The sequence below is a fragment of the Cervus canadensis genome, chromosome 3, assembly GCF_019320065.1.
Source record: "Cervus canadensis isolate Bull #8, Minnesota chromosome 3, ASM1932006v1, whole genome shotgun sequence".
Taxonomy (NCBI): Eukaryota; Metazoa; Chordata; class Mammalia; order Artiodactyla; family Cervidae; genus Cervus; species Cervus canadensis.
Genome location: NC_057388.1, coordinates 96,166,321 through 96,182,160, shown reverse-complemented (window position 1 = coordinate 96,182,160; position 15,840 = coordinate 96,166,321). Strand labels below are relative to the sequence as shown.

The window sequence follows — 15,840 nt, the reverse complement described above, 5'->3', positions numbered from 1 at the left end:
CGGCGGTGGGAAGAATGCCGTCCCGGACATCGGACGTCAGGCCTGGGGACGGGGACCAAGGTGGGCGCTAGCGCTCCCGGGCCGGCAGCCCGGGCAGGGCACCCCTCCCCTCCTGGTCTCCGTTTCCTCGTGTAATAACCAGGGCGCGGCACGCCGTCCTCCGAGTTTCCCTTCGGAGCCCTCCTCTCCTGCTGCCCCTGTCTGCGCGCCCAGCCGGGCAGCTCCTCACCCCGCCCCCCTCAGCCCCCCGCCCTCCGTCCATCTCTCCGGCCACCCGACGCCTCAGGGCGGAGTTCAGGTGCGGCCGTGGCAGGTGCTCCGGATTTCGGAAAAGGCCAGAGGGGCGGGAGGGCGCGGGTGTGCAGCGGGGAGGGTGAGGGGAGGTGGAGGGAGGTGGCCTCTGATTGGTCGGGGAGGGGGAGTGGAGGCACGGAGTTTCCCACAATGCCCCGGTGCGGGGCCGCCGCGGATGGATGCTGCGGGAAGGGGCTGCCATTTGCCGCCCCTGCCAGCGGCGCGCGGACCTGCTCGCTCTCCTGCGGTGGCAGCAGCCGTCAGCGCCGTCCGCCGGCCCGGCCTCTGCAGCGGCGGCGCCTCGGCTCCCTCCGCGGCCGCCGGAGCGGTCGCCATGAACCCCAGCTCCTCGGCGGGAGAGGAGAAGGGGGCGACGGGCGGCAGCAGCAGCAGCGGAAGCGGCGCCGGGAGCTGCTGCCTGGGCGCCGAGGGCGGCGCGGACCCGAGGGGCGCGGGGGCAGCGGCGGCCGCTGCCCTGGAAGAGCCCGGGGCCGCCGGCCCGAAAGAGAAGGACGAGGCACTGGAGGAGAAGCTGCGGAACTTAACTTTCCGGAAGCAGGTCTCTTACAGGTAGGCGCGCGAGCCTGGGCAACCGGGAGGCAGGTGCCTCTGCGGGGCGCGAGACCGACTCTACGCCCTCGGAGAGGCGCTTCTTCGGACTGGGGGCATCTCTCTCGCGCGCTCTTTCTGTCTCTCTCTCTGCTTCTTCCTCCCCGTTCTGGGCTGTGTGTTCACTTCCCATCCCATCTTTCTGGGCTGGAGGGAAGCTACGTCTGCCAGGTTTCCCCTCCGGAACTGGAGAGAAGACTGGTTCCCTGAGGTCAGAACAACAATAAAAATGCGTCTCTGTGTGTGTGTGTGAGGGGGTGCACACACAGGTGCTGGCTTTCTTAAGAGAGGTCCTCGAAGTTGTCCCTAAGCCTGGGTCATCTTCACCCACTCCCCCTTCATTCCTGATTTCACTGAGTGAACCTTTGGCACAGAGTTGATACTTGAGATCACAGACGGGCAGAAAAGAACAGCGCTCTACACTGGAGAGAAATCCTTATGGAAGTTGGTCTTGCTGCGTTGAGAATCTCTGTACGTACGCAACTGGTTCCCATTGGGGGGGAGGGTCACATGTACACGTACTCTCTCCCTCTCTCTCGGGTGTGCCCAGAAGGACGACCTGGGGAGCCTGTTGGTACGCAAGGGGTGAGGGCACGAATGGGGCCATGCTTGTGCCCAGCATGGGTGTGTATTTGCAAGACAAGGACAGTGTGGAATAAATGCCCCCCAAATGATACTTTAAAAGACTACCCCACATTGTGTCAGGAGTCACAGATAAGAAAGGAGGATTCAGTAAGTTCTGTTCTCTGCCCTTTGCACTCCCCCATCCCAGGCAAGAATAAAGATATTGATATGTTTGGAGAGTTTGGGAGACTACCCTTACTGCTTGTTAATCTTAAAAGTTGAGGTGATAAACAAGCATAGAATTGCAAAGATGTTCACTTGCTCGGGCTCAGAGTATTTCTTGAAAAGAAAGCAAGGGACCCTCCTCATTTTGAATTAGCAGTCCTCTCCAGAAACCCATATAAAGTACTAAGGCTGTTACACCATGTGCTGTTATGTAAGCAAAAGCAGATGACAGAGGTGTGTGGGTTTATGAGGATGTGTGTTGTATTTCTGGGGGCATGTGTGTGAATCACCGGGATCCCCACGGGCATCGCCTGGACTGGAGGACCCGGTCACTAGGGCATGTGCTCTGTCTAAGTATTTAGTCCTTGCAACTCCAAAACCACCTTCCTGGGGTAAGTGTTGCTCCCCTGTCCCTCAAGGGCATTTTGTTCACTGTGCATTGAGGGAGTTTCCCGCCTGACTTGCTCTTTTAGTTTCTCACGTAGATCAGGATAAAATGGATCTTTCTCTTGATATTTTTGGTTTCTAAAAATAGACAAGTGGTGGAGAGTGAGGCACCTCTGAGGAGGTAGGCTAGGACACAGGCAGTTCTACTTCCTAGCTAGGATGGTTTGTCTGGCCCTGAGGGGACCAGGGACTGCATTCAGCCTAATTTAGGAATTGTGAGTTGGAGGCTGTGGGGTGGTTGATTACATGAAACATATTGTGTGTCTGGGCTCCTGGGCCCAGAATCATTCCTGTGTTATTGGTATTCATCATCTGACTCCTCCTGGATTGCAAAGCCAGAGTTTGCAAGGGAAATCATTTCAGCTTGCCTCTTGGCAGGAGTCATTCCTTGAGCCTCTCTCTCTTGGAGAAGAGTACTGTGTGGGACTGTGGCTTTCTGGGTTGCATGCTCACACATACATGTGTATGGGTGTTCACAGGCAAACACAGACGTAGACCCAGACAGTGTTTTTTTCTGTAGGGAAAAAATAAGACTGCATCTGCCTTACAGTCCACAGAAGTGGCTTCTGCCTTGTAAACATCATTTTTCCTTTTTAATAAAGCTTCACAGTCTCCAATTCAGGAAGCCTCCTGTATCAGCATCACCTCAGGAGGCTGCTTAAAGATGCCCACCACCCCACACTTTCAAAATCAAACTCTCCGTGGGTGGGCATTTTTAATAGGCTCCTCAGGTGATGTGTACACACACTAATATCTGAAGACTGCTGCTTTGTGTTCCCCCCTCTACCAGAGGCAAGCAATTGATCTTTAAACTCATAATCCATGCTCAGCCAAACATGGCTTGCAGTCCCAAAACCAGAGGAAAGACAGAGAAGGGTAGGTGTTTCATCAGCATGTGTTTGTGCTGGTAACCTGGAGAGTGTCTCTATTTTGATGATGATGAGGATTTTTTTTTTTTTTTAGATACATGGTGAATGGGTGGTGAATGGTGTACCTATTCATCATGGAAGCCATTTATACTGGACTCAGAATGGCAACCCACTCCAGTATTCTTGCCTGGAGAATCCCAGGGACAGGGGAGCCTGGTGGGCTGCCGTCTATGGGGTCGCACAGAGTTGGACATGACTGAATCGACTTAGCAGCAGCAGCAGATGTAGCTAGGCCTGGCCATTTCACTGGTGGGTTGATGAATGGTCTGTAAGAAAAGAGACTTTGACTGAAGTTGAGCATTGGCTCCTCACTGAGGACCAACCACATCACCTCACTTCTGGGGGGGAGGGACCCAAGGACGGTGACTGGAGAAAGATAATGGATGGGGGTCAAGAACACCTCACAGAATGGAATCTAAGTGAAAGGGTTGAGTTAGGGTGTGAAATATGGCCACGGTGTTAGGGGGATCAGTTGAGGTGGAGAAGAAGAGATTTGCAGGTGGTCAAAAATAAATATCTTTTGAAGAACATGGATGTTTACAGAATGACACGACAGGAGAGAAGAAGGGGGCTAGGGGAGAGGGTGTGTGTGTGCGAGTGTGTAGGGGGTCTCATCTGCTCCTTCTGTTGCTAAGGAACATATAAGCTAGGGTTTAAAAATAAATGAGGAGTGGGTGGGCATATGCAATGACTCCTGTCTTTTTAGGAACCAGAGCCCTTTGCAAAAAACCTTTAAATAACCATTTCTGGAGGCAGATTATTCATTTTGCTTGACTTTTACTTTGTTAAGTAAAATAAACTCCTTTCTATACCCCTCGATTTCCCCTCATTATCTTCTCTTTCTTTTTTTGGGAACCTTTTTTCCCATGAGAATTTTTCCTTTATTTCACATTCTGCTCCCCTAGAGCAAATAGTCTCTGTAGACCATAAAGCTGAAGGCTTTAGAAGGCAGTGCAAGTGAGCTGGTACTTTTCTGTAAATTACTACTTCCTTTTTCTTTACAAATTATGGTGCTGCAACAGATACATATGTGCCAATGACTATATAATGTGTAGGAACTGCTTTTTTAACCACTGTAAGAGTTCCCATTTAAGTCAGTAAAACAACAAAAAAACTCTTGTAGAAACACACAGGGGAGGGGAAGGAGAGGTAGCTGATGTTCACTGTCGGCTGTGTACCAGGAATGGCACTAAATTTGTCCTGTTGTTCAGTCGCTCAGTTGTGTCCAACTCTTTGCGACCCCATGTCAGGCTTCCCTGTCTTTCACTGTCGGCTAGAGTGTGCTCAGACTCTTGTCCACTGAGTCAGTGATGCCATCCAACGATCTCATGTTCTGTCTTACTTACTCTTCATGACAGTCATGATGTGATTATTCAGTTCAGTTCAATGGCACTGTCATGTCTGACTTTTTGCAACCTCAGGGACTGCAACATGCCAGGCTTCCCTGTCCATCACCAGCTCCCGGAGCCTACTCAAATTCATGTCTGTCAAGTCGGTTATGCCAGCCAACCATCTCATCCTCTGTCATCCCCTTCTCCTCCTGCCCTCAATCTTTCCCAGCATCAGGGTCTTTTTAAATGAGTCAGTTCTTTGCATAAGTTGGCCAAAGGATTGGAGTTTCAGCTTTAGCATCAGTCCTTCCAATGAATATTCAGGACTGATTTCCTTTAGGATGGACTGGTTGGATCTCCTTGCAGTCCGAGGGACTCTCAAGAGTCTTCTCCAACACCACAGTTCAAAAGCATCAATTCTTTGGTGCTCAGCTTTCTTTATAGTCCAACTCTCACATCCATATATGACTACTGGGAAAACCATAGCTTTGACTAGATGGACCTTTTTGGCAAAGTAATGTCTCTGCTTTTTAGTATGCTGCCTAGGTTGGTCAGAGCTTTTCTTCCAAGGAGCAAGCGTCTTTTAATTTCATGGCTGCAGTCGCCATCTGTGGTGATTTTAGAGTCCCTCAAAATAAAGTCTCTCACTATTTCCATTGTTTCTCCATCTATTTGCCATGAAGTGATAGGACTGGATGCCATGATCTTAGTTTTCTGAATGTTGAGTTATAAGCCAACTTTTTCACTCTCCTCTTTCACTTTCGTCAAGAGGCTCTTTAGTTCCTCTTCACTTTCTGCAGTAAGGGTGGTGTCATCTGCATCTTTGAGGTTATTGATATTTCTTGCGGCAGTTTTAATTCCAGCTTGTGCTTCATCCAGCCCGGCATTTCGCATGACATACTCTGCATATAAGTTAAATAATCAGGTGACAATATACAGCCTTGATGTTCTCATTTTCCTATTTGGAGTCAGTCTGTTGTTGATATGATTATGGTTATTTCTATTTTATAAACAAACCTAAGGATTAGAACTTGGGTAGGAGACAGAATTTAAATCCAGATCAGACTGTAAGTGGCATTTTCTTTAGACCCCTTCCTTTTCCCCTAAACATTCACTTCCGTTTTGAATGTGTCCTTTGGATGTCTGTGTTCACATGAATGTAAGCTATTCTTTTACCTCTTCCATAGTATACCACAGGTCATTATTTATTATCTCTTGTATAATTTATTCTTTGGACTGTGTCCCTTTGGCCATACAATTTTAAGGAACACCTCTACTCTTTCAGAAATAGAAATGAATCTAAATTCACGATCACCAGAAAATACATTGGTTTTGCTTCTGAGAACAAAACCACCTACATGACACCTGCTATCTCTGAAGATCTCCATGTTAAGAGTTTTATATGACTTTTAATAAAATCTACACAGGCGTTGTGTAGGTGAACCTTGATCCAGGGAAGAGGTGGCCTGTCTGTACATCTTTGAGCAGCACAGAATAAATGATCAAGTGTGATTTTGTTTGTCAGGAGGACTGGGCAGTTACTGTTACTTATGAGATATTAATGCCTATGCTTCAGTTTCTCTATTTATAAACCTGGATGGTGATATCAGACCCTCCTGAAAGGGAATTTGGGGTATGAGATAAAAGTCACAAAGAGCATTTAGCTTCTTATATTATATTGCATGGTAAAAATGGTTCTATTATTCTTTACATGTTGATAAGAAGACAGTATTTCCATTTTGAGTATTGCCCTGCAACACAACATTGTCTTATTAGGAAAGACTGTTGGCGTGTTGAAAGCTGAGTAGGAGAATATGGACCTTGTTTTTCCTTGCATGGGAATGTATAGAGTATGGGGGAAAGTTTTGTTTTCCTGAATATCAATACGTAGCATCCTCCTTTGTAAACCACTTTTATTTATATTATTTATTTTTGTCTGTGCTTCACATACTTGTTTGATATTTAGAGGCTTCTGGATTAGGTAAAACTTTGGTTATAAGTTACTGTTTCCTTCCTCAACAATTACTTAGGACTTCGCTAAACTTTCTCCATCTGGACATACACTCGGCAAGCTTGCACTTGAACCACTGTCCAGAGTACTTAATCTGCTCTAGCTGATCTTTTCAAGGCTTGGTTTTCACATGGCAGAGTGGTAACACTGGGTCCTGTGGCGTCAGGGTCAGATGGAGAAGTGGATGGGAGCTTTGCTGGCGTTTATTTCTGCTCTGGCAACTGCGATGTTGCCTCCTAGGGTCAGATTTAGTTAGACTAGAGCTAATTCTTTGGAACTTGTTACTTTTTAAAAAACTTTTTATTTTACATTGGAGTATAGCCAGTTAACTATGTTGCGATAATTTCAGGAGGACAACAAAAGGAGTCAGCCTTACATATGCATATATCCATTCTTCCCCAATTTCCCTGCTATCCAGGCTGCCACATAACATTGAACAGGGAACACTTTCCTTTCTAATCTGAAAAAATAAGGACTCCTCATGAGGGCCCAGGCTAGCTGCATCTTCCAGACTCTTCTGGGCTGGAATCTGGAATACGCATTCCTTACGCAACCTTGAGGTGTCCTTGAAGTGGGTTCAGAAGCACTTACCCTGAGACGAGAAGTATCCAAACCGTTTCCTACATGTTGGGCTGTGTGACATTTGCTTTCTTACAAAGGTTTGCGTTGGATAACATGGATCCTAATTCTTTTTTTCTGAGACCCTATAATGGTAGTTTCAGCACAGTATTAACTGCATTAATGTGGAATGTGAATGGGTAGCTCAGGGAAGAAGGTAAGGGGCAGAGTAAAAATCTGTTAGGCTTTTTATGTTTCTTTGAAGTTGAATTTGCTCAAAATCATTATAAAAATGGACTAATTTCAAAGTGTTTGAACTGGCTGTAACTGTTTGAACTTTTGAAATTGTTTGAACTGGTTGGAATGTTATGCCTATTGCAAGGCATAACAGGCCAGCACATTACAGAAGGAGATTAACAGAAGAAAAACTCCCAAGTTAGGTCTGTTTGCAGATAACGCTCCCCAAACTCATCTCTGGCTTGTTCCCCAGACACACTCCTTGTGAGGCTTGAGCTCAGGAGGGTCCACTTTCTGTGGTTCTCTCCTGTCCTCACATGATGCTTTCAGACATCTGTGTTTAGGGCTGAGTTGTAATTTTCTGTCCTGGGAATTAGACTAGGATTTGAACCTGGCACGTTCTAGCTGACCTTGGGAATGTTATGCTACCCCTTTGAGGCTCACGTGGTAATAGTAATACTTCTCTTAGAAGTTTGTTAGGAGAATTAAATGAGTTATTTTATAGTGAGAACTCAGCACAGTGCCTTGCACAGTGCCTTGTGCAGAGTTAACTTTAAATGTCTGTTTAGGCCCTCATTTTGGTTTATAATGTGTTTACAATATATAGAAAATATCCTGGAAACATGTACATAAACCATCATCATCAGTTACTTTTGGAGAGTAGGATCTTGGTTGGAGAGCCAAGGGGATAATACACTTCTGTGTCATTAGAATTTTTCATATATTTCTTTTGTAATTAAAAATGAAAGAAATATTGAAAAAAAGATGTCTTACTCTTCCCTGCTCGGTCATGAGCTCCTTTGAGGACAGAAATTGCACCTTATCCTTGGAATCTCTGAATCCTGTTCTTATTGCTCAGTAGGTGTTGGATAAATATTTATCAAATGAATGAATTTAATTGCCTTCTTTAAATAAGCTACTATGTTATGTGCTCCCTGTCCATCTCAACTGTGGTTTTTACCCTTTCTACTCAGAGAAGCGTCTGCCTTTTTCTCATTTGCACTTTGTCCAGCTTCCCAGGACTGTTTCTGTTTACAGCTTCCCGTGTGCATACCTGGGCCAGCCATTTAGCCAGCTGTTGGAGGCTGGAGAGGGTGGCAGAATATCTTGCTTAACCAGCTATTTGCAGCTTGTCACAGAAAAGGCCTTAATTTGCCTTCTGAGTAGCACTAATTAGCTCTCCGGCTCTCTGTCTGTCTCATCCTTTTCCAAGGGGCATTATTGATTTTCTCCTTAGGGAATCTTCTGTTGACTTTTCCTTCTCTGAGTAGAACTTAGAAAGATGGTTGCCCCACATTTTCGGCATCTGCACTGACCGTGGTCCAGCCAGCCTGACGTTACCCCCGTGGTTTCTCTTCTGTGTTACCTTACTCACTCTCTCCTCCCAGCTCTCTGGACTGACTTCGTATGGAAAAGTTATTTTAGGAAGAATTCCTCAATCAACTTTGTGGCTCTAAACTGAACCTCTGTTTTGTTTTTAATGCATTTAATCCCAAAGTCTTTGAGAAAGTACCAGCTACTTTTTATTCACATAACATATAAAGCACCTGAAGAATGGCTGGTGAGTTTTCTAAAACCCATAGTGTTCAGAGAGGTGGCATGAGCCACCTTTTTTTAGGTGGCACCTTTTTAGGTGGCACCTTTTTTTAGGAAAAAAAAAAAATTAACCCATCAGAGGTGTGTGTATTGGCTGGGGAGGGGGCTATAGTTGGGTAGAGGTGGGAAGAAGGATCTTTGCAGATTAATTTTAGTTCTTTCCTTCCAGCCCTCCTTTGTGAGTTGTTGAAGTGGAGTGAATGCTGTTTTTTTTGTTTTTTTTTAAAGGCAACAGCTCTTAGGTAGGGACTTCTGGAGTTCTTGTGCCCAACTTCCATGAGTTTTGCTCCAGTGGAGAATGGTCTTTTAGGTTTTTCAGACTCATAAATAATGCTCTGATATGGAACAGATTCTGATTTAAGCTATAATATTAATGGTCTGGCTTTTGTTGGATGGAGGGGGAGACATTCAAAGCTTGAAAACAGTGACAGTTAAACTGCAGTCAGCTCTCATTCTTCTTCTTCAGTTCCTTGAGAGTCAGAGTAAAGCAGTGGCTGAGAGCCCTGGCTCTGGAGCCCTACCTCTTTGGTTCAGATCTCTGCCTCTGCCTACTGTGGGGCCATGGACAAGTTATTTAACCTCCCTGTGCCTTAGTGTCCCTGTCTAATGGTAATGATAATAGTCTCTACCTTGTGTGACTATTTGAAGGCTAACTGATAACGGTCTCTGTAACAAAGAAAGCAGCGTGAGTATGTTTATTAGGGTGGTATCAGCCATACTTATGTCCAACAGAGGACCAGATTTTGTTTTTTCTTCTTCATGATATTGAACATTCATCGAATGTTGATAGCAAGTGATAAAATTATTCAGATGATATGAAAATGAGATTGATTATACACTTTAATGTACAGGTTTTGACATTCAGTAGGGGTAGAGAATATGTCCTTTTTCTTTCACAACTTATTAAAAACTAGTTCACCCTTCCTAGAGGATGTGAAGGCTGCTTCCGAGTGTTCTGGAAATCAGATCAGGCAGAAGGCCAAGGTCGGAGAAGACAGGCGCAGTGAGCAGAATGATCAGGGGGCAGTAGCCCACAGCCCAGCTGCCATCTGGGAGCAGGAAGCCAGCCGTGGAGGGAATGGGGGTCTCAGAGCTTTGTAGTGTCAGGAATAGATATGCAGATAAAGGCAGAGGTGCTAGAAACAGAGTTGTCGCCAGGGACCCCAGGACAGAGGTTATCCATCTTCTGGCCTGACTGGATGATGTCTTCTTTGTGTCTGCAGACAGTAGCTGGCCGCCGTGTCCTGGCAGGGAGAGAAAAAAGCTTCCTAGGGGCAACCTGTCCTGGATTATTTCAGAAATGGAAGGCTCAGCCTTCTGGCACATGCTGTCAGTTATCTCAGGCAGACCAAATAGCAGATTTTATTTTATTTTTTTAATTTTAGAAGATTATTAAATATTTGTTGAGCAAATAAAACTGGCTCAGGATGTTGAGGTAAGTATTGAGGAAGTAAATCCACTTTTTTTTTCTTTGAAAAGCAGTTTAATTGCTTTTGTGCATCTTGAAGATCTTCAGGAAATAGCCAGAAGATAGACTTCTTGCATGGTCCAAAGAACATTTTAAAATGTGACCTTCTTTTGTATATAAGATGTCAAAATTCTGTGGCAAAATTAATTTTTGTCTCAAAAACACTTGAAAGCAATTTGTTTAAAGATTTTTTAAAAATTATTTATTTTTAACACCAAAAACATTTCGTGTTGAGGTATAGCAGGTTAACAATGTTGTGACAGTTTCAGATGACTCAGCTAAACATATATATGTATCCACTCTTCCCCCAGACTCCTCTTCCATCCACCCTGGCACATAACCTTGAGCAGAGTTCCACCTGCTTTACAATAGGTCTTCGTTGATTATCCATTTTAAATATAGCAGTGTGTGCATAACCTTCCCAAAGTCCTTAACTATCCCTTCCCCCCAGCAACGTAAGTTCGTTTTCTAAGTGTGTGAGTCTCTTTCTATTTTGTAAGCTCATTTATATCATTTCTTTTTAGATTCCATATATGAGGGATGTCACGTGATATTTCTCCTCTGTGTCTGACTGACTTCACTCAGTATGACACTGTCTAGGTTCGTCCATATTGCTGCAAATGGCGTTATTTTATTCTTTTTAATGACTGAGTAGTATTCCATTGTCTACATGTACCACATCTTCTTTAAAGTTTTTTTTTTTTTTTTTTTTAAAGAGCTTCATGTAAGCTTAACTGGAAGCTTTTGGAAAGGATCCCGTGTATCACTTTGAGATAAACTTCTGGAACAGTCTGCAAACTGAAAGAACTGTGTTCTCATCCTTGTCCTTCTGTACATGACAGGGTTTCAGGCTCTCTCAGACAGAGCACTTCCTGTAGAGATTTTTGAGAAGAGAGCCTGGTTTAAAACAGTTTCTTCCTTTTAAATTGGCCCCCTCTCAGGCAATAAGCTGTAGTGTATTTTTGGTTTTCTCCAATGGGGAAACACTGTCCTCAGCTTCTGAAGTTAGAAGGAAAGCGGAGGAACGTTGAACCCCAGAAGCTGTAGAAAGTAGTCTTTCCTGGCAGAATGAACACCCAGAGAGCCACTGCTTTCCCAATGCACCCTGCCTTTTCTTCCAATGACCAAAAAGCAACACATCAGTGTTCTTGTCTTTCCCAGCAACCTCTGATAGACTGTTCCCCAAGTCCGCAGAGGCAGCCTGTATACTTCCAAAGGTCTGGTAAAGTGTAGCTAAGAGAAGGAAAAAGTTTTTCTTCATTCAGATTTGGACATGTGTACATGCTCAGTCGTTCAGTCATGTCCAACTCTTTGTGACCCCAACCCACCAGGCTTCTCTGTCCATGGTATTCTCCAGGCAAGGATCCTGGAGTGAGTTGCCATTTCCTCCTCCAGGAGATCTTCTCTACCCAGGGATCGAACCTGTGTCTCCTGCATTGGCAGGTTTTTACCACTGAGCCCTTTGGGAAGCCCTCAAATTTGGACTGCAAGTATTAGTTTATTCACATACCTACTTGTGTGACTATTAATCAGTTCAAGTTACTGATTTTATGAAATGCTTAATCTGTGCCAAAAGCTGCTAAACGTTTTATAATAGTATGTCATTAAACTTTGAATTAAGTAGCCCTGGAGAAGGGAATGGCAATCCACTCCAGTATTCTTGCCTGGAGAATTCCATGGACAGAGGACCCTGGTGGGCTACAGTCCATGGGGTTGCAAAGAGTCAGATACGACTGAGCAAGTAACACTAATACACTTAAGTGGGGCCTATTATTTTTTCCATTTTACAGATGAAGACATGGGGACTTAGAGTGTAAGCTACTTGCCTGAGGTCACAAAGCCACTTAAATGGCAGAGTTTAGATCTATGCATGTATTTGCTTATTGTTTCTCTAATACAGTTTTTCAGCCTGGTTCTTTTTCACCTGTTTCCATTTCCTGTGTACAAATAGCCATATTTCCACCATCTCGTAGCTTATTAGACCAAAATCCCCTGAGAGGAGAGAGCTGTGTGTTTCATCTTAGTGTGCACAAGCAGTCTTGACATAGAAGAAGGTCTTAACAAAGGTTGACGGGCTAAGAAAACAAGAATTTCTTTCCTGTTCAAGCATGGACTCAGCTCTGTGAATAGGTCTGTGCTACTGGCAATGTTAAGAAGGCCAAGGTTGAGCTTTCCTTGGTGGTTCTTTTTCAAACTATATGAATTTTCCATTGCATGAATTGAGGACAAATCCAGTTTCCTGGGGCCAGGAAATGATTTGTAAGGGTTATAGCCTGGAACTCCCTGATTCCACCCCCAGTATAAGATCTTATGAGTTGTAATCAGAGTGGAACTTAAAGGGAGGTGGGTAATACAATACTTGGGGTGAAGAACTTAGGAACAATTCATGTGTACTTTGTGTGGGCAAAATGGCATACTAGGTACCATTTGATTTTTTTAAAAAATATCCGAAGAAGAGTCTTTTGCCGTTAACTAAAGGGCCTATTCAGGCTTCAAGTTCTTGCAATACAAGTTTCTCCATAGCAGCATACTTTAGAATTCATAGGTATATCTGTGTGTGTAGTTACAGACCCCTAGAAAGTTCCAAAGGATCAGTTAAAAAACCTGAGTCATTCTTTCACATTTGAAGAAAACCTTCAGAATTTCTTAGCAAAATAAATCTCGAGTTCAAAAATAAATGTCCAAGCTATTTAAAGATTAAAACAGAAGCTTTCTATGAGCCGGTACAGAATTATAACAAGATCTAAGGGATTTTTTTTTTCTACAAAAGACAAATTTCTGGATATTTCTTAAATTGTTAATACTGACTAAATTTAGGTACATATAATAAAGATGTGTGTGATGCTTTTTTAGAGCTTTACCATTTAAAAACTGCTTTCACATAATTGATCTAATTTTACCTTCCAAACAGGTAGAGCAGGTATTGTTTCCAGAACCCTTGTACAGTTCAGAAAGCATGCATGGCCGTAAGCACCTGCCCTAAAGCCACGTGCCAGCCACAGGCACTGCCAGGTTCAGCCTGGTTTTTGCATCTGAAGTCCCATGTTCCCTTCCCTTCAGCACCCTGCCTCCTCCCACTGCTCTTTGGAAAGATGGTTCTCAATATTTCCCCCTTGTTAATTTTACTGACTTGATCTCAGTTGTTCATTGTGATGAACAAAGTTGGACTCCACCGCTGGCTAGCATCCCAAATCTGTGTCTCATTGACGAGGACAATGACCTCATTGTCATTCTCATGACTCCCCCTGTTTTAAGTGAAAACCATACAGTGACACCACCAGTGTGATGGTAGACGTTTCATACTCTTCCTTCTGGGGTTGGGGGGAAAGATAGAGAACTCTGCAGGCTCTTCCCTTGCATTAGTTGCTAAGCAGCAGCCATTTCATTGTAAAGGAGATTCGGCTAAAGTAATGACATAGGTATTCCCAGAATAGCATTTCATTTTTACAGCAACTGCATTTCACGTCTCCATATAGCATATGCTCAGTGATTTTCAGAGGAGAAATAGGCGCCTCAACACATTTGTTGAATATAGGAGAAAATTCAGTAGAGCTGATCATCTATTAGCCACACTCCTACATCCTGTGATTAAGAGTGAGCAGCGATTTTAAGGATGAGGAAGCTTGACCACCGAACAGGTATGCTTTTTGAGGCCATATCTGACGTGAACTGATAACGTCTTGATGGAACACTCTGGAGAGTTGGCAGTTCTGTTATTTGAAGTAATATGGCAGAGAGCAAAATGTGATTGCAGCCAAGGGGTTGGATCTGGGCCAAGATCTCATTGTATTAAGATTTTTGTTGGCAACCCAAGACCCTTAAAATGAAGACAAAAGACAAGTGATGGATAGGTTTTCATTGCTTTAAACTCTGTGCAGTATTTTCTAAATTTTCCACAACCGCCACATATTCTATTTGAGATCAGCATAAATGTTTTTAACTGAAAACATAAAAAAATGAAGGCAAAAAAAAGTATTTTACAAAACTAACACATATCGTGGAGAGTATCAGGAAGAAGGGTGGGGGGTAGAGGAAGATATTGAATGATCTGATAAATGTGTGTGTGAAAGGGGAGATTCTGAGTACAAAGTTGGCGGGTGGTCTGTTTCTTCTGGTTGTACTGGCTTTAATTTGGCAGGCTGCATGGTGCATGCGTGGGAGATCATGATCCTGCCTTTTTAGGCACTTCCGCCATCTCTGTTGTAGCTCAGACGGTGGAGAAAGTTGTATGTCTCCTGAGCACTGCTTCCTGGGACTTACTAAGGGAACGAAGTTTTCTGTTTTCTGAGTACACTGCACACCCTTAGTCCCTCTCCCCAGGCCATTTGGGAGAAAGTCCCTTTTTCTGGGAGGAGATGGAATGCCTGGAAGCCGATCTTTCATTTCCAGTAAATTGTCCTCCTATTTATGGCAGAGTACCTCTTCCAGGAACTAAAAGTCATGTTCGGAAGAAATAACACATGGGTGAATCCACAAATGGTGAACAGTTATTCCCACTGAGGTGCTGGATTCTGTAGCGTGGTTGTTTTCAGCATTTCTCCGACAATTAGTGCTTCTCATATATTTCACTGTGGGCTTCTGACGATGACTCGAAATGGCTTTGGTGAAGCGTCTCTGGTGTTATAGGAACTCCTTATTCACTTGGAAGAATCAAGTCAAGCAGGGCTGGGGAGGAGAGGACTAAAATCGTTGACGTCCTGGCCTGGCACTATAGAGAATTCAGATGCTAAGTGTCTCTCAGTAAAGCGCATCTGGGAGGTGCTCAGTGGAGTGCTCTCAGCATTGCTGATAGTGTATCAGTAATAACAACTGAGGCTTTACTGTGTGTGCCAGGAACTGTGCTGAGTGCTTTACCTATTTCTTTCAGGTCATTCTTACAGCAGTCTTATGAGGTAGGTGTGATTACTGTTTAGTTTTACAGAAGCAGAAAGTCAGGCACAGAGGAACAGTTCAGGGTCTCACAGCTGATGAACCCTGGATATAAATGCCAAAAGAACTCCCCGGCTAGTGCACGTAAGAACTCCTCTGGGCCAGGGACTTCCCGGTGGTCCAGTGGTTGAGAATACGCCTTTCAGTGCCGGTGACATGCATTTGATCCCTGGTGGGCAGGAGGGGGTAAGATCCACACGCCTCAGGTCAACTAGGCCTGTGCGCCGCAACTAGAGAAACCCCTGTGCAGCAAATAGAGGAACCCCCGAGATGCAGTGAAGACCCAGTGCAGCCAGAAAAAAGGAAAGAGTACTCTGGGCTATATCCCAGTCTAAGTGTGTGCCTGTACCCTGATTGCCTGGGGAGTTGTCTCTACCCTGTTGTGGGCAGGGGTGTGGGATTGTACACTGCAGTGCCGGGCTCTGAGCCATGGAAACCAGTGAGGTCTTTGGGGGCTGTTGTAGCTGATTCCCCTCACCACCCTGATTCCTCCTTGGGACATGGGGCATGAGCTTGGACACCAGACTCTTCCACCTCACCTCTTAAAGGGCTGTCAAAGGAAGTGCCACTTTGTTCATTTCCATCAGTGGCCCCATAGGGCGGTTCCTCCTGCCCTGGTTCCTGTCCTTTTCAAGCAGGAAT

The 15,840-nt window shown here is 44.7% G+C and overlaps 1 protein-coding gene across 9 annotated transcripts in view; it reads left to right on the top strand.

Annotated features, from left to right (window-relative positions):
• The first annotated feature begins 435 nt into the window (after positions 1 to 435).
• The window catches only part of DGKI (diacylglycerol kinase iota), a 479,729-nt gene continuing 464,324 nt past the window's right edge, over positions 436 to 15,840 (top strand). For all 9 annotated transcript variants that reach the window (XR_006268612.1, XM_043463812.1, XM_043463811.1 and 6 more), the window contains exon 1: positions 436 to 864. Coding sequence is in view for 8 of the 9 variants with exons in the window: in XM_043463812.1 (XP_043319747.1) it covers positions 470 to 864 (395 nt within the window). In the remaining variant the exon portion in view is untranslated. The remainder of the gene's footprint in view (positions 865 to 15,840) is intronic.